Source organism: Scyliorhinus torazame, chromosome 17 (assembly GCF_047496885.1).
Source record: "Scyliorhinus torazame isolate Kashiwa2021f chromosome 17, sScyTor2.1, whole genome shotgun sequence".
NCBI classification, from domain to species: Eukaryota; Metazoa; Chordata; class Chondrichthyes; order Carcharhiniformes; family Scyliorhinidae; genus Scyliorhinus; species Scyliorhinus torazame.
The window spans coordinates 88,510,892-88,529,571 of NC_092723.1; the positions used below are offsets into that span (position 1 = coordinate 88,510,892).

The window sequence follows — 18,680 nt, forward strand, 5'->3', positions numbered from 1 at the left end:
ATCTTTGGATGTATTGTTTTGTATATATTTAATCCACAGTTAATGTTAACAAATCATTTTAGCTTTTGTTACAAGCGTTCTTGTAATATAAATGGATATAAATCCAATCAGAACATGACTGAAAGGATCAGAATTATAAGTTTAAGATTGGGGCTATGCCACATAGAAAGCGAAATAATCAATGCACTTGGAAGCTTGCCAAAATGTTTTTAATAAATTAAGGGTATGTTGTCAGATATAAATATCACCATGCAGTTTTTATAAGTTAAGGAAATAATTTACACTGAGGTAGGATGGATTCGGGTACTTCTGTGTCACGGTTTCCATGTTTTCCTGATGAGAACACAGACACAGGAGGTCCTGATCCTAATAAAGTTCCACCTGATGCGATTGTTGTCCCGTACCAATGCATGGACGTGACTGTCAGTGGTGTCGCAGTAAGAGTTCCAGTGGCGGCTGTCAATTCCCCGACATCCTTGGCTGCTGAGCTTCCTCTTCTTGCAAGTGGTCTCATAAAACATTTGTCGAACCAGTGTCCCATTCACGTAGAAATGTGACAACACATTCACCTCTCGGCCCCAAATGTCCAGTGCCACTTTCTTATCCAGGACCCAGCGGTGCTCCTTGTCACAGACTGAGAATTGACCTTGAGGACGCACTCCATTGTCATTCCGCTTGAGGCGAAGGCTTCGGTTGATGGGTGGTTGCCGTTCTCTGGGATTACTGGTTGCAGGTTCATCGAGGAGTTGACTGTGAAACCGAACACGAGTTGAATGAACAGGGCGCTTTCTGAATAAATCAGATTCAACTGTGAAAGGCTGCAGATCCCTCAATCTCGCATTCATCCTTCCTGCTAGGGGATGAGTATCCGGGGCACTGCCAGGGAGGGACCCATGCCAATGCCTCCCGGGGGTGGAGGGAAGTATCAACATGGCATTGTCAATTGTTGCTGAAGCCTGAATGACACTGAGGTAAAGAATGATAAACGAGTAAAAGATGGACATCACTCATTCACCTGACAAAAGAAAGGAACTCATATCAGAAACTTGAAGACTGTAAACCATCAACCTGGCACTCTGTGTATACTCATCTCATCATGTGTACACTTTCCTCCCTCACTCTGTGTATACTCTTCTCATCATGTGTACACTTCCCTCACTCTGTGTATACTCTTCACATCATTGTACACTTCCCTCAGTCTGTGTATACTCTGCTCATCATTGTACATTTCCCTCAGTCTGTGTATACTCTGCTCATCATTGTACATTTCCCTCACTCTGTATATACTCTTCTCATCATTGTACATTTCCCTCAGTCTGTGTATACTCTGCTCATCATTGTACATTTCCCTCACTCTGTGTATACTCTTCTCATCATGTGTACACTTCCCTCACTCTGTGTATACTCTGCTCATCATTGAACACTTCCCTCAGTCTGTTCATACTCTGCTCATCATTGTACACTTCCCTCACTCTGTGTATACTCTGCTCATCATTGTACACTTCCCTCAGTCTGTGTATACTCTGCTCATCATTGTACATTTCCCTCACTCTGTTCATACTCTGCTCATCATTGTACACTTCCCGCACTTTGTGTATATGCTCATCATGTGTATACTTCCCTCACTCTATGTAGACTCGTCACATCTTGTGTAAACCTCCCTCACTCTGTGTATGCTCTGCTCATTATTGTACGCTTCTCCCACTCTGTGTATACTCTGCTCATCATTGTACACTTCCCTCACTCTGTTCATACTCTGCTCATCATTGTACACTTCCCTCACTCTGTGTATACTCTGCTCATCATTGTACACTTCCGGCACTTTGTGTATACTCTGCTCATCATGTGTATACTTCCCTCACTCTATGTATACTATTCACATCTTGTGTAAACCTCCCTCATTCTGTGTATACTCTGCTCATTATTGTACGCTTCTCTCACTCTGTGTATACTTTACTCATCATTGTACGCTTCCCTCACTTTGTGTATATTCTGATCATCATCCTGTGCTTCCCTCACTCTGTGTATACTTTGTTCATCATGTGTTCACTTTCCCCACTCTGTCTATATTCTGCTTATCATGTGTAAACCTCTCACACTGTGTACACTCTGCTAATCTTTGCACACTTCCCTCACACTGTGCATACTTTGTTCATCACTGTATACTTTCCTCACTCTGTGTACATTCCACCCACCATGTATACACTCCCACATTCTGGGCAGAACATAGAACATAGAACAGTACAGCACAGAACAGGCCCTTCGGCCCTCGATGTTGTGCCGAGCCTTGTCCGAAACCAAGATCAAGCTATCCCACTCCCTGTCATTATGGTGTGCTCTATGTGCCGATCCAATAACGCTTGAAAGTTCCTAAAGTGTCCGACTCCACTATCACAGCAGTCAGTCCATTCCACACCCTAACCACTCTCTGGGTAAAGAACCTACCTCGGACATCCTTCCTATATCTCCCACCCTGAACCTTATAGTTATGCCCCCTTATAACAGCTACATCCACCCGAGGAAATAGTCTCTGAACGTCCACTCTAGCTATCCCTCTCATCATGTTATAAACCTCTATTAAGTCGCCTCTCATCCTCCTCCACTCCAAAGAGAAAATAAGTTTCCCAAAATGTGTCAGTGTCAGGCCCCCCTGACTGAAAACTGGCATTTTTCTTTCAGAAACACAAGTCAGTGTACAGAGAATCTGGGGACGTGGTTTGCGGCATCACTCAGGTGGGTGGGGCCTGATAGAGCTCGCAAGGCTGGCACCACAGGGTTCAGGGCACCATCTTTAAAGAGTGCGTGTAAAATAAGTCCCCCCAACACCCCCATGGACACGGAGAACTGCCCCCACATGCCTCAGGGCAGCTCCCCCCCCGCCCCCCACCACCACACCTGCGCTGTCATTGGTGTTCTCCCACCACCACTCATAAAAGGAATCTTCCCCAGTGAAAGAGGGTTATCCCCGGCAGTACTCACTTGGCACTGTCTCCGGCACTGCCAAGGTGCTAGGGGCCAATGCCCAGCCTTGGTCCTCCATCCCTAGGGCCTCGAGGCACCTCCGCACCCCTGGCATGACCATTATGACTCGTTTTCACTTTGGAAAGCCAAAGGTGACTCGCGCTGGCGTGATGTCACGCTGCTGCAGGGTGGGGCGGGAGGGCAGGATCCAGCTTGGGCAGATGTCATGTCATAAAGCCGTATAAATACATTTTAATTTATTCAAATTAATGGAAACCCCTTCTCTGGGTGGGAAGCTGATCACGTCAGTGACGGGGAATGCAAATCTCATTTTGGCCCTCTTGCGAGATTTAGTGGCCACAATGGGATTTGCACCCACGGCGAACAGGGCTGCTAGATCTTGCCCCTTGTGTACTCTCCACCCAGCGAGTGTGCACTTCCCTCACCATGTGTGCATTTCCGTCACTCTGTGCACATTCTGCCAAATATGTGTACACTATCCCACTCTGTGCATACTCCACCCATGATGCATACAATTCCCCCAGTCCATGTACGCAAATCACTGTGTGTACACACTCTTGGTCTTAGCAATGGCACAAGAATGTTGTTGGTGTTCATCTGAGGGACAGATATGACAGCAAAGTTGTGAACAGTCTGGTTTAGGCAGTAGAGAAGGAGCAGGTTGGTTGCTGGGGTATGGAGGATTGAACGGGGACTGAAGGGTTCGATTTGAACTTGCCAACCTTACATTTGGGGGAAATGTTTGTTCATCGTAGTGAATGTCAAACAACACATCTAACAGTTGTGGTTGTTGGCGGTCAATCATCTCATTCCCAGGAGTCCCTCAGGACAGTGTCAAAGAACAAAGAACACTACAGCACAGGAACAGGCCCTTCGGCCCTCCAAGCCTGTACTGGTCATGATGCCACCCTTGGCCAAAACCCTCAGCACTTCCTAGTGCCGTATCCTTCTATACCCATCCTATCCATGTATTTGTCGAGGTGCCTTTTGAACGCCGTTAATGTATCTGCTTCCACAACCTCCCCTAGCAACGTGTTCCAGGCACTCACCACCCTCTGTGAAAAATACCTTGCACATCTCCTCTAAACTTTGCCCAAGGACCTAGGCAACAACCATACTCAGCTGCTTCATTAATGACCTTCCCTCCATTATCAGGTCAGAAGTGGGGATGTTCGTTGATATTGCACAATGTTCTGTCCCATTTACAACTCCTCAGACACTGGGGGGCGGTGAATTCTCTGCTGGTGGAATTCTCCGTCCTGCCAGCAGAGCATCCCCACCTGTGGGTTTCCGGGAGACATGGGGTGGCTACAATGGGAAGTCCCATTGGATACTGGCGCGGACGGAGAATCCCATTGCCAGTGATAGCGTGCCGCTGAGGAACATATGGCTGTGGAGGTGGAGAATTTACCACACTGAAGCTGTCCACGTGCAATTGCAACAAGACTTGGACAATATACAGGCTTGGGCTGACAAGTGGCAAGTAATATTTGCGCCACACAGTGCCAGGCAATGACCATCTCCAATAAGAGAGAATCAAACCATCGTTTCTTGAAATTAACATAGAACAGTACAGCCCAGTACAGACCCTTCAACCCACGATGTTGAGCCGACCATTTATCTAAGGTCAATCTAACCTACACCCCTTCAATTTACTGCTGTCCATGTGCCTGTCCAAGAGTCGCTTAAATGTCCCCTATGACTCAGACTCCACCACCTCCGCTGGCAGTGCATTCCACACACCCACCACTCTCTGTGTAAAGAACCTATCTCTCCCCGACACCTTCCTCCAATCACCTTAAAACTATGTCCCCTTGAGACAGCCTATTCTGCATTTTCTGGGGAAAAGTCTCTAGCTAACCACTCTATCTATGCCTCTCATCACCTTGTACACCTCTATCAAGTCACCTCTCTTCCTTCTTCGCTCCAGTGAGAAAAGCCCTTCCTCAACCTTTCTTCATAAGACATGCCCTCCATTCCAGGCAGCATCCTGGTAAATCTCCTCGGTATCCTCTCCAAAGCATCCACATCCTTCTTATGATGAGGCGACCAGAACTGGACACAATATTCCAAGTGTGGTCTAACTAGGGTTTTATAAAGATGCAGCAAAACCTCACGGCTCTTAAACTCAATCCCCCTGTCAATGAAAGCCAGCACACCATACGCCTTCTTAACAACCCTATCAACCTGGGTGGAAACTTTGAGGGATCTATGTACGTGGACCCCAAGATCCCTCTGTTCCTCCACACTTCCAAGAATCCTGCCTTTAACCCTGTATTCAGCCTTCAAATTCGACCTTCCAAAATGAATCACTTCACATTTATCTAGGTTGAACTCCATCTGCCACTTCTCAGCCCAGCTCTGCATCCTGTCAACGTCCTGTTGTAACCTGCAACAGCCCTTGACACTATCTACAACTCCATCAACCTTTGTGTCATCGGTAAACTTACTGACCCACTCTTCTACTTCCTCATCCAAGCCATTTATAAAAACCACAAAAAGCAGAGGTCCCAGAACAGATCCCTGTGGGACACCACTGGTCACCGATCTCCATCCACTACCACTCGCTGTCTTCTTTCGGCCAGCCAATTCTGTATCCAGACAGCCAAATGTCCCTGTATTCCATGCCCCCTAACTTTCTGAACGAGCCTACCATGGGGAACCTTATCAAATGCCTTACTGAAATCCATATACACCACATCCACTGTCCAACCTTCATCAACGTATCTCGTCACATCCTCAAAGAATTCAATGAGGCTTGTGAGGCATGACCTGCCCTTCACAAAGCCATGCTGGCTATCTTTAATCAAACTATGTTTTTCTAAATATCATAAATCCTATCTCTCAGAATCCTTTCCAATATTTTGCTCACCACAGACGTAAGACTGATGGGTCTGTAATTCCCAGGGATTTCCCTATTCCCTTTCTTGAACAGGGGAACAACATTCGACTCCCTCCAATCATCCGGTACTACTCCAGTGGAGAGTGAAGACGCAAAGATCATCGCCAACGGTGCAGCAATCTCCTCCCTCGCTTCCCGTAGTAACCTTGGGTATATCCCATCAGGCCCAGGGGACTTATCTATCCTAATGTTGTCTAAATTTCCAGCACATCCTCCTTCTTAATATCAACCTGTTCGAGTCTATTAGCCTGGTTCACACTGTTCTCATGAGCAACAAGGACCCTCTCTCTAGTGAACACTGAAGCAAAATATTCATTTAGGGCCTCCCCCATCTCCTCAGACTCTAGACACAAGTTCCCTCCACTATCCCTGATCGGCCCTACTCTCATGCTGATCATCCTCTTATTTCTCACATAAGTGTAGAATGCTTTTTCATGCCCCCATCTGGCTCTCCTAAGTCCATTTTTGAGTTCTTTCCTGGCTACCTTGTAACCCTCTAGGGCCGTGCTAGATCCTTGCTTCCTCAACCTTACGCAAGCTTCCTTCTTCCTCTTGACTAGAAACTCCACTTCTCGTGTCATCCAAAACTCCTTTACCTTACCATTCCTTCCTCGTCTCAGTGGGACAAAACTATCCAGCACTCGCAGCAAGTGCTCCTTAAACAGCCCCCACATTACTGTTGTGCATTTCCCCAAGAACAATTGTTCCCACTTTATGCTCCTCAGTTCCTGTCTAATAGCAGTATAATTTCCCCCCAAGAACAATTGTTCCCACTTTATGCTCCTCAGTTCCTGTCTAATAGCAGTATAATTTCCCCTCCCCCAATTAACTTTTGTGGCATTACCATAATTGAATCCCCCACTATCAATGTCCTGGGGGTTACCATTGCCAGAAACTGAACTGGACTAGCCATATTAATTCTGTGGCTACTCGTGCAGGTCAGAGACAGCGAGTAATTCACCTTTGATTCCCAAATCCTGTTCAGCAGCCCACTTGATCGGCACCCATTCACCACTTAAACATTCACTCCCTCCACCACCGACGCTGGGCAGTAGCCATGCGTACCATCAACAAGATACCTTTCAGGAACTCATCAAGACTCCTTAGGCATCACCTCCCAAGCCTGTTAACTCTACCATTGAGACGAATGTGGACAGCAGATGCATAGGAACACCACCATCTGCAAGTTCCCCTCCAATCTACACATCATCCTGACTTGGAACAATGTTGCTAGTCCTCCTTGGTTCCCACCTATCCTGTGGCCCAATCTCCTTGATGTGTATGTCTCCAATGCTCTTTGTACCCCTGCTGTGCACACAGACACATACACACAAACACAGACTCCCCCCACCTGCCACCATGTGCTATTACCTTGATATGGGTGATAGTCTCTATATGCTCAAGAAATGTGGGTGCCACTTGCTAGGCCAGCATTTATTACCCATCCCTAATTGCCCTTGAACCAATTGGCTTGCTGGGTCATTTCAGAGGGCAATTAAGACTCAATCACAATGCTGTGGATGGAGGAAATAGTAAACAATAGTCTGCTCAGAAGTCTAAAAGGAAAGGCATGTTTTACCTACCTTTTAAATGATTTGATGGTTAACAAAAAGAGTGGATGTTGTGTGCATTGACTTTCAGAAAACCCTCAATTCAGTTGAATTACTGGAGGCTCATGACAACAGTTAGGATGTGTGAAGTCAGGAATGTGACAAAATGAATGGAGAGATGGTGACAAAACAGAAAGAGAGGACAGGAGCTAGTTTCTAAAACTTGTGGGACGTTTGGGATCTCTAGCAAGTAACAACACCAACACCAGATCCATTCGCGTAATGCCCTCTCTGTATTGGACATAACCAATGTAACTGTTTCTTCGGCACCTACATGTATATGTACCTCCACAGTTTCCACCCCCCCCCCCCACCTACTTATGTGTTAAAAATAATATTGCCAATTGTACAGAGTTGCTGTTGTTGAGCTAGTGCATAATACCCCACCAGTTTTTTTGCGTGTGTTTTTTTCTCTTCTATATATATATTTTTTTGATTCTGTGTACATAACTGTAAATATACTTTGTTCAAAAACCCAATAAAAAACATTTATAAAAAAAAAAGTTTGGGATCTCTGCTGGGATCTCTGCAACTGGTTAAGGGTGAAATCAATGCACTAGTGAGAGAGGATATTGGCTCAAAAAATCTATTATCTGTCTGGGCGGAACTAAGAAGCAAATGTGGAAAACATCGGTGGAAGATGTCTATTGGTTTCCAAACAGTAGTGGTAAAGTAGGGAATGGCATTAAACAGGAAATTAGAGCTGCTTGTAACAAGGATAATACAGTAATCATGAGTGACTTTATTCTACACATAGATTATACAAACCAATTTAGCAACAATACCGTGGCAGGCGAATTCCTGGAATGTGTATAAAATGTTTTTTTAGACCAGTACATTGAGGAATTAATGAGAGAACATGCTATCCTAGATTTGGTATTATGCAATGAGAAGGAGTTAATTAATAATCTTGTTGTGCGGGCTCCTTTAGGGAAGAGTGACCATAACATAATAAAATTCTTCATTTGGATGGAAAGTGAAGAAATTCAAGACTATGGAACTAGCTTGGGAAATGGGATTAAAGTAGATAGGCTGACACGGACACGATGGGCTGAAGGATATTTGCTGTGCTGTGAAACTTGATGATTCTATGAAGACAGAAAAAATGATGACTCTATGACCCCATGAAGATGGGAAATAATAATGGGAATCAAACCTGGGACACTGCCTCTGTGAAGCAACAATGCTAACCACTGTGCTACCATGCCGCCCGTGATACAGTGAGAGAGGTAACTTGCACGTAGCATAAAAGCGGACTGTAAAAGTATGCAAAACAAGAAAGATTAGTGAAGTCAAAAGATCCCTTACAGTCTGAAATGGGAGAATTTATAATACAGAAAAAAGAAATGGCAGGGCAATTAGACAACTAATTTAGTTCTGCTCTCATGGAGAAAGACACAAATAACTTCCAGAAACGCTAAGGAACCAAGAGTCTAGTGAGAAGGATGTGGAGATGCCGGCGTTGGACTGGGGTGAGCACAGTACGAAGTCTTACAACATCAGGTTAAAGTCCAACAGGTTTGTTTCGATTCACAAGCTTTCGGAGCAGAATCACTGAGCAGAAACTTATAGCCAAGTTCCGCACACATGAGTACGGCCTCAACCGGGACCTTGGATTCATGTCGCATTACATTCATCACCCACCATCTGGCCTGGGCTTGCGTTTTCCTACCAACTGTCCTGGCTTGAGACAATTCACACGTCTTTAACCTGTGATTATCCCTCTCTCCAGTGACTCCGTCTGAACTTGTAGACTTAATTACCTGCAAAGACTCACATTCAAAGCATTGTCTGGCATTTTTGACTTTGTCTATATATATGTTTCTGGAACATACCTCTTCATTCACCTGAGGAAGGAGCAGCGCTCCGAAAGCTAGTGTTTGAAACAAACCTGTTGGAATTTAACCTGGTGTTGTAAGACTTCCTACTGTGAGAAGGAGGAATTGAAGTAAATTAGTATTACTAAAAAATTGCTCTGGAAAAATTAATAGAAATTAATTGAAAGCCAATAAATTCCCAGGACCTGATAATCTATATCCCTGGGTACAAAAGGAAATGGCCCTAAAAATAGTGGACATGTTGGTTGTCATTTTCAAAACTCTGCAGATGCTGGAATAGACCCGGCAGATTGGAAGGTGACAAATGTAAGCCCGTTATTGAAAAACGGAGGGAGGGAGAGAACAGGGAATTAAAGACCTATAAGCCTGACATCAGGAATGGAGAAAATGCAAGAGTCTATTATAAAGGATGTGATAACAGGACACTTTCACTGGGATTAGACAAGGTTAACATGGATTTCTGAGAGGGAAATCACATGTGCCAAACACGGGGTGACACGTTGGCACAGTGGGTAGCACTGCTGCCTCTCAGCTCTAGAGACCCGGGTTCAATTCCAGCCTCGGGTGACTGTCTGTGCGGAGTCCGCACTTTCTCCCGTGTCTGCGTGGGTTTCCTCTGAGTGCTCCGGTTTCCTTCCACAGTCCAAAGGTGGGCAGGTTAGGTGGATTGGCTAAATTGCCCTTAGTGTCCAAAAAGGTGAGAGCTCCGGGGAGTCCTCCGACCCGAGCTCCGGGGAGTCCTCCGACCCGAGCTCCGGGGTGTCCTCCGACCCGAGCTCCGGGGTGTCCTCCGACCCGAGCTCCGGGGAGTCCTACGACCCGAGCTCTGGGGTGTCCTCCGACCCACGCTCCGGGGAGTCCTACGACCCGAGCTCTGGGGAGTCCTACGACCCGAGCTCCGGGGAGTCCTCCGACCCGAGCTCCGGTGTGTCGTCCGACCCGAGCTCCGGGGAGTCCTCCGACCCGAGCTCCGGGGATTCCTCCAACCCGAGCTCCGGGGTGTCGTCCGACCCGAGCTCCAGGGCGTCCTCCGACCTGAGCTCCGGGGTGTCGTCCGACCCGAGCTCCGGGGAGTCCTCCGACCCGAGCTCTGGGGCGTCCTCCGACCCGAGCTCCGGGGTGTCCTCCGACCAGAGCTCCGGGGTGTCGTCCGACCCGAGCTCCGGGGAGTCCTCCGACCAGAGCTCCGGGGCGTCCTCCGACCCAAGCTCCGGGGTGTCGTCCGACCCGAGCTCCGGGGAGACCTCCGACCCGAGCTCCGGGGAGTCCTCCGACCCGAGCTCCAGGGCGTCCTCCGACCCGAGCTCCGGGGAGTCCTCCGACCCGAGCTCCGGGGTGTCGTCCGACCCGAGCTCCGGGGAGTCCTCCGACCCGAGCTCCGGGGCGTCCTCCGACCCGTGCTCCGGGGTGTCGTCCGACCCGAGCTCGTGTTGCACAATCCGGATGCGCCGTTGTCAGAATTGGGAGCGCTGGCTCCTGACTGGTGGTGCAGATCTGCATAGGGCTGCATTGTGGTTTGGTTTCCCGCAGTTTAAGCAGCGTTTGCCTCTTGCAGGGCAGTGTTCCTTTAAATGGGTGGTGCCACAGTTCGCACACGTCATGATGTCAGCGTCATGATGCACCGTGCGTCGTTGTGCATGCGCAGTGCGGTTGTTGGATGTCTGCACCTGTGCAGTGCGGGTTTCGGCCGCTTCGTTATCCCGATCGCATTGCGCATGCGTCGGGCCCCGGGAAGAGCGCGCAAAATGGCCGCTTTCGTCAATGTTGAGGCGCTGCATCCCGGACATTGCCTGCATACTCTCCGCCTCATGGGAGGCTAGTTTTTCACTTTCTGCCGTTTTGTACTGGGAAAAGCGATTTTTAGCGTGCTCATGCCCTGTGCATGTTTCAATCGCGACTGGCAGGGTCATATGCTTGATCTTCAGCAACTGCTCTCAGAGGATCAGAGTGAACTCCAAAAACGATTTGGTCTCTGATCATGGTGTCAGTGATATCACCAAAGTTGTAGGATTGCGCTAGCAGTCTTAGGTTAGTTCTATAGGAGTTGAAGGATTCGTCTTTACCTTGCAATCGTTGCTTGAATATGTAGCGCTTGAAAATGTTGTTGGTGTCCACCTCACAGTGGCTGTCAAATTTGTCCAGAATGGTCTGGTACTTTGTCTTGTCCTGGTCTTTGGCGAAGTGAAAGGAGTTGAATATTTCTATGGCATGATCACCCGCTGTGGTGAGAAGAAAAGCTATCTTCCGCGCATCAGACGCACCACTGAGGTCTGATGCTTCGACGTAAAGCTGAAATTTCTATTTGAATGTCCGCCAATTGGCACTGAGATTGCCGGAGGTCCTGAGCTGGTGAGGAGCCTGAATCTTTTCCATTGTGCCGGTATACATCCGCTGGTCGTCACAGATCTTGCTGAGTTGAACTAACTAGATTGAACAGATTCCTGGTATCATGTTGTCTTATGTAGTTTGGAATAACACAAGCTGCCACTTGGTGCAGTTTTAAGTAAAAGATGCTCCAGACTTTGAAATGAGTTCAATTAGTTTATTGAACTATCAGCACAGTTCTCAATGAGTTTGACTCTTTGCTAATCTAAATGTAGTAACTCAGTCTAACTGAACCAGCCTTGCCCTAAGGCACGTGCTGGGGTGTGATGCTGAGGATACACCCTGTCTCACTCTGTAAATGTTGGTCTGTGGAAAGAGGCGGGGTGTGAGTGCCTCATCACTTTTGTAGTGAGATACCACCCCTGAGTGTCCTGACTGCTCATTGGTCGTGTCCTATTCTAAGTGTTCATTAGCTGCATGTTTGCATATCATGACACTCCTCTCCTCCACCACGTCCAGGAGCATCTCCAGCTCGGCGTTGGTGAGGCATGGCGCTGCTCTCCTTCCAGCCATCTTGTTGGCTGGGATGGTGTGTGTGGGGAGTGCAGCCTCCTGAGTGTCAATCTCAGACCCGACGAATCCAGAACCATTTCTTTTTAATTAATTTTTAGAGTACCCAATTATTTTTTTTCCAATTAAGGGGCAATTTAGCGTGGCCAATCCACCTAACCTGCACATCGTTGAGTTGTGGGGGTGAAACCCACGTGGACATGGGGAGAATGTGCAAACTCCACACGGACAGTGACCCAGGTCTGGGATCGAACCGGGGTCCTCAGCACCGTGAGGTAGCAGTGCTAACCACAGGGACAGCACCGTTTCTCATTGGAATCGATTGTATTCCGCGTGGCACCTGGCTTAGCCCTTTAGCAGTAGCGGAATGGGTCCAGTGTGGTGCCAGTTTTGCTGTCACGGAACTCCACGAATTCTGCGCCGGAGTCAACACTAGTCTCAGAAATGGAGAATCCAGCCTGATGTTCTCCTGCCAGAGCTGAATCACACCTGATTGTGCTCAGGCTGGGAGCACAAATCTGGAAGCGAGTCCCAATCAATCTTTAGCCATGCAAATTTCTGCTTGGAGAAGATTGCGATGGATTCCCGAGGAATCCTGTTAGCGAGCCACCATTTTCAGTAGACGGCCCGATGGCGAAGTACGATGGCTGGGCTCCACACCCCAAATTCAATTCAGCAGCAGCACCCTCCCCCCCCAAGATTCTCTGGGTCACCCCCCCCGATCCTCCTCCCACAGTACAGGGGTACCCCACTTCCACCCCCCACCCCTCCCTCACCCCACGCCAATGGTGCCCCCATCATCAGAAACCCTAATTAAAGAGAGCCCCACCATGAGAGAGACTCCTGCCTGGAAACCACCAGAAGAGAGACTCCTGCCTGGAATCCCCCAGGAGAGACCCCTGCCTGGAAGCCCCCAGGAGAGAGACTCCTGCCTGGAATCCCCCAGGAGAGAGACTCCTGCCTGCAATCCCCCAGGAGAGAGACCCCTGTCTGGAAGCCCCCAGGAGAGAGACCCCTGCCTGGAATCCCCCAGGAGAGAGTCCCCTGTCTGGAAGCCCCAGGAGAGAGACTCCTGTCTGGAAAACCCCAGGAGAGAGACTCCTGCCTGGAAGCCCCCAGCAGAGATAGCCATGTCTGGAAGCCCCCAGGAGAGAGACTCCTGTCTGGAAGCTAGAGAGCTCTCCAGCCAGAGGCAGTGAAATAAATTATAGCTTTGAAACCCACCTGGGCAATACACCTGCTGACTCAGACAGAGGAAGCAGCACCTGGAAAGAGAAAACCAGTCAGCTGGGTTTATACCCCCTCAGATGTTTGATCTTCAAGCCATTCATTCATTTCTCTGTGAAATTGCTTTCACTAGGCTGTGATTGACAGCTTTCTCACACACTCAGTTGTCTGCATTGTTTCATTGACCCCATTCACACTTGGCTGGCTTTGAAGTAACCAGCTGTGAAACTAACTGCAATGTTTACAAACATCAAGCTATGATTGACAGCTCCTGGACCACAGCAAAGAGAGTTAAGTGCTTTCTGAACACTACCAGAGTTCCAGATATGGCGGAGAATCGAGCCCATGGCCTCTGGATTACAAATCGGATATAGAAGGACGACAGAAGGTGCAGAAAAATTTGCAAGTTTATTATCAGAATTGAGTGGAAAGATTGAACAAGCACCAATAGATCTGGGAGAAATCATGGAGAGCATCAGCTCCATGCAGGCGGGGAAGGCATCAGGACCAGACGGGCTCCTGGCGGACTTCTATAAAAAATTTGCAGCGGCCCTGGCCCCATATCTAAGCGACATGTTTGCAGACTCACTGGCAAGGGGCACTCTGCCCTCCACGATGGCGCAGGCCACAATTTCAATGATACCCAGAAAAGCCAAAGACCCGACGGATCATACAGACCAATTTCGCTGCTGAATGTGGTTGCAAAAATATTTACAACGGTCCTGGCTAAAAGGCTGGAGAACTCCGTACCAGAGGTGGTCGCTGTGTTAAACACCACTAGTGATATATTGTATGTATTACGGCACTGCCTGTGTATTACAGGTACTACGGTAAATCCCTGCCTGCTGGCTCCTCCCAGCAGGTGGCGTATAAAAGTGTGTGCTCTCCTGCGCTGCTCCCATTCTGGTTCCAGCTGCAGGAGGCACAACATCTTGTGCAATAAAGCCTCGATTGTTTCACCACTCTCGTCTCGTGATAATTGACGGTACATCAATTTATTGCACGAGATTTAAAAAGATGAACATCTTAATCAAGCCTGATTGCCTGCAGCTGAGCCCTCACGCAGCCAACGCCATGTTCACCTTCGAGCACTGGCTAGCCTGCTTCGAAGGCTACCTCAGAGCAGCCATTGAAGAACTCTCGGGCCCACAGAAGCTCCAAGTCCTCTACTCACGGGTGAGCCCTGAAATTTTTCCCCTCATCCGGGATGCGCCCAGAAACGATGACGTCCTAAAGGGACATTACGTTAAGTCAGTGAATCAAGTGTACTCCAGGCACCTCCTGGCCACAAGACGGCAACGCCCGGGGGAGACTCTGGACGATTTCTTGCGGGCCCTACAGATTCTCGGTAGGAACTGTGACTGCCAGGCAGTAACACCGAACTGTTAATCAGAGACACATGTCACGGGCATGATGTCTACATACGTCCGCCAGCGACTATTGGAAGGGGGTATGCTCGATCTTGCGGAGACTAAGCTGCTTGCTAATTCACTAGAAGTGACTTCCCGTAATCTGGAGGCCTACACCCCTGACCGCAGCACCTTCGTGGGCATCGTGGGCCCCACCAGCTGCTGACTCCAGCTCACCGCAAGCCTGCGCCGCGCGGCAGCCAGCCAACTCCGGGGGGCCCAAGTGTTATTTTTGTGGACAGAGTAAACACGCCAGGCAGCGCTGTCTGGCGCGGAGCGCGACCTGCAATGGGTGTGGGAAGAAGGGACACTTTGTTTCTGTTTGCCAGGTCCGGTCGGTCGTCGATGTTTCCAGGCCCGGCATTACTACAGCCCCCACGTGCGATCCAGGGGCACTGCCATCTTCTCCACCGCAAGCCACGTGCGGCCCATGGGCGCCACCATCTTTGGCGTCGTCTTGGACCACGCCTCAGGACCCCTGCTCGTCCGGCCGTTCGCTGCCCGCTGATACCTCCGCCACCGCTGATCAGCCCGGGACCTCCCAACATCTTCTGCAGCTCGCCTCCATCACCCTGGAGCAGCCTTGGTCCTGCAAACTCGCGACCGCTACGACGACGGTGAAGATCGATGGGCACGAGACGACCTGCCTCTTTGACTCCGGGAGCACAGAGAGTTTCATCCGCCCTGCTACGGTAAGGCGCTGTTCCCTCCCGGTCCTCCCCGTCACCCAGAAAATCTCGCTGGCCTCCGGATCCCATTCCATTGAAATCCGGGGGTACTGCAACGCGACCCTCACCGTTCAGGGCGTAGAGTTCAGCAACTTCAGGCTCTACGTCCTCCCCCACCTCTGCGCTGCCCTGTTACTCGGCCTGGATTTTCAGTGCCATCTCCAAAGCCTTACTTTGAAATTTGGCGGACCCCTGACCCCCCTCACCGTCTGCGGCATCACGACCGTTAAGGTCGATCCACCTTCACTGTTTGCAAACCTCACCCCGGAATGCAAGCCCGTCGCCACTAGCAGCAGACGGTACAGTGCGCAGGACAGGACCTTTATCAGGTCGGAGGTCCAACGGCTCCTGCGGGAGGGGATCATTGAGGCCAGCATCAGCCCGTGGAGAGCCCAAGTGGTGGTAGTGAAGACTGGGGAGAAGCACAGGATGGTCATTGACTGCAGTCAGACCATCAATCGGTACACGCAGGTCGCGCATACCTCGTCCCACGCATATCTGACATGGTCAATCAGATTGCGCAGTATCGAGTCTTCTCCACAGTAGACTTGAAGTCCGCCTATCACCAGCTCTCCATCCGCCCGGAGGACCGCCAATACACTGCGTTCGAAGCAGATGGCCGCCTCTATCATTTCCTTAGAGTTCCCTTCGGCGTCACCAATGGAGTCTTGGTCTTCCAGCGCGAGGTGGACCCAATAGTTGACCAGTACGGGCTGCGGGCCACCTTCCCATACCTAGATAACGTCACCATCTGCGGTCACGATCAGCAGGACCATGACACAAACCTCCACAAATTCCTCCATACCGCCAAACTCCTTAACCTTGTGGTGATATACATCATTGTAAGTACACAAAGGGTTAATGTACATACACTACACCTAGCTAGACACTAGAGGAAGCACCAGAGGCATGACACACAGACAGTCAACCAATAGGTCAGTAAGATAGGACACGACCAATGGGCAGTCACGATACACACAGAGGTGACACTACCACAGGAGGGCATCACACCAACCCATATATAAGGACACTGCACACATGATCTTCCTCTTTCCAGTGGAGACTCAGTGAGTACAGACACAGGGTTGATTGAACATCACTCCCACCATGTGGATTGTAGCAGACTGGTTCATCAGTCTGAGTATCTATAGCAGGATTAACAGTAGCGTTGAATCCAAGTAGGAGAATTGTTAATAGTTTAATAAACGTGTTAAAGCTATCTCCAAGTCTGAACCTTCCTTTGCCAGAGTGCACATCAAGGAAGCAGCTTATGCTACGACAAGACCATAACAAAACAAACCTCAACTCCAATAAGGAGAAATGCATGTTCCGCACCAACCGCTTAGCCATCCTTGGCTACGTAGTGGAAAATGGGGTCCTAGGGCCTGACCCAGATCGTATGCGCCCCCTCCTCGAACTCCCTCTCCCCCACTGCCCCAAGGCCCTGAAGCAATGCCTGGGGGTTTTCTCGTATTATGCCCAGTGGGTCCCAAATTATGCTGACAATGTCCGCCCACTTATCAAGTCCACAGTTTTTCCCCTGATGGCTGAGGCCGCCAGGCCTTCAACTGTATCAAGACGGACATCGCCAAGGCCACGATGCACGCAGTCGGCGAGACCCTCCTCTTCCAGGTGGGGAGCGATGCATCAGACGTAGCTCTGGCCGCCACCCTCAACCAGGCGGGCAGACCCGTGGCTTTCTTCTCCCGCACCCTCCATGCCTCCGAAATTCGGCACTCCTCTGTCGAAAAGGAGGCCCTGGCCATTGTGCGACATTGGAGGCATTACCTGGCCGGCAGGAGATTCACTCTCCTCACTGACCAACGGTCAGTTGCCTTCATGTTTAACAATACACAGCGGGGCAAGATCAAAAATGACAAGATTTTGAGGTGGAGGATCGAGCTCTCCAACTGTAACTATGAGATCTTGTATGGCCCGGGGAAGCTCAATGAACCCACTGATGCCCTATCCCATGGTACCAGTGCACAAGTGGACCGACTCCGGGCTCTCCACTATGACCTCTGCAACCCGGGGGTCACCCAGTTCTTCCATTTGTCAAGGCCCACAACCTGCCCTACTCCATTGAGAAGGTCAGGACCATAACCAGAGACTGCCAAGTCTGCGCAGAGTGCAAGCCGCACTTCTACCGGCCTGATCGAGTGCACCAGGTGAAGGCGTCTCAGCATGGACTTCAAAGGGCCTCTCCCCTCCACCGACCGCAACGTGTACTTCCTCAACGTAATTGACGAGTACTCCTGGTTCCCCTTCGCCATCCCATGCCCCGACATGGCTTCTGCCACGGTTATTGATGCACGATCAATTACACAAAGACTTGAGTTGGATACAATTGATGCTTTATTGCTCTAAGTTGTGTGGCCTCCCACAGCAGCTGGCGAAATGGATGCCGCATGGAGGACACACACATTTATATTCCGCCTACTGGGCGGAGCCAGCAGGCAGAGACTACCAATGTACCTGTAGTACAGGTCCTACCATACATCACCTAATAGGGGTGCAACAGTGGTTTACCACATTCACTCCCTGTTAAAATTGAGTCCGGCGGGGGTGGTGGAGAACTATATACAACAAATGGTTTTACATTTACAATATTTGAGAGAAAAAAAATGTCTTTTGAAGTCCAGTAGACCAGTTAGAGGTTTAACCGGTCCGGGGCCTTGATGTGCCGCTGGGAGCGACGGAGTGGTGGCGGCGATGCCGATGCTGGTCTGAAGTTCGGTGACTCCGGGAGCGTGCCGAAATCCTCTTCATCCTCGGGCGTGGGCAGGGGGAGGACGGATGGTCCCGGGGGGGTTGCTGCTGGGAGCGCCGGGGGAGGCGAGGGTGGCGCCGGGCTGGAGGGGTGTGTGTGGGGAACCTGCTGGTGCCAGGTCCCTGAGGGAGACAGTATCGTGGCAGCCGTCGAAGTACGCCATGTAGGCATACTGGGGGTTCGCATGGAGCAATTGCACCCTCTCCACCAACGGGTCCACCTTGTGGGGTCGGACGTGCATGCGGAGCAGGACGGGCCCTTGAGCTGCGAGCCAAGTCGGGAGCGACACCCCGGATGCGGACTTCCGTATCCAGGTGGA

General features: G+C 49.8%; 1 protein-coding gene across 1 annotated transcript in view; it reads right to left on the reverse strand.

The window, feature by feature from the left end:
• Positions 1–227: 227 nt before the first annotated feature.
• The window catches only part of LOC140393551 (beta-nerve growth factor-like), an 83,946-nt gene continuing 65,493 nt past the window's right edge, over positions 228–18,680 (reverse strand). Inside the window, exon 2 of the mRNA XM_072479844.1 lies at positions 228–1,015. Within this exon, the coding sequence (XP_072335945.1) occupies positions 315–1,004 (690 nt within the window). The 5' untranslated portion in view covers positions 1,005–1,015 and the 3' untranslated portion in view covers positions 228–314. The remainder of the gene's footprint in view (positions 1,016–18,680) is intronic.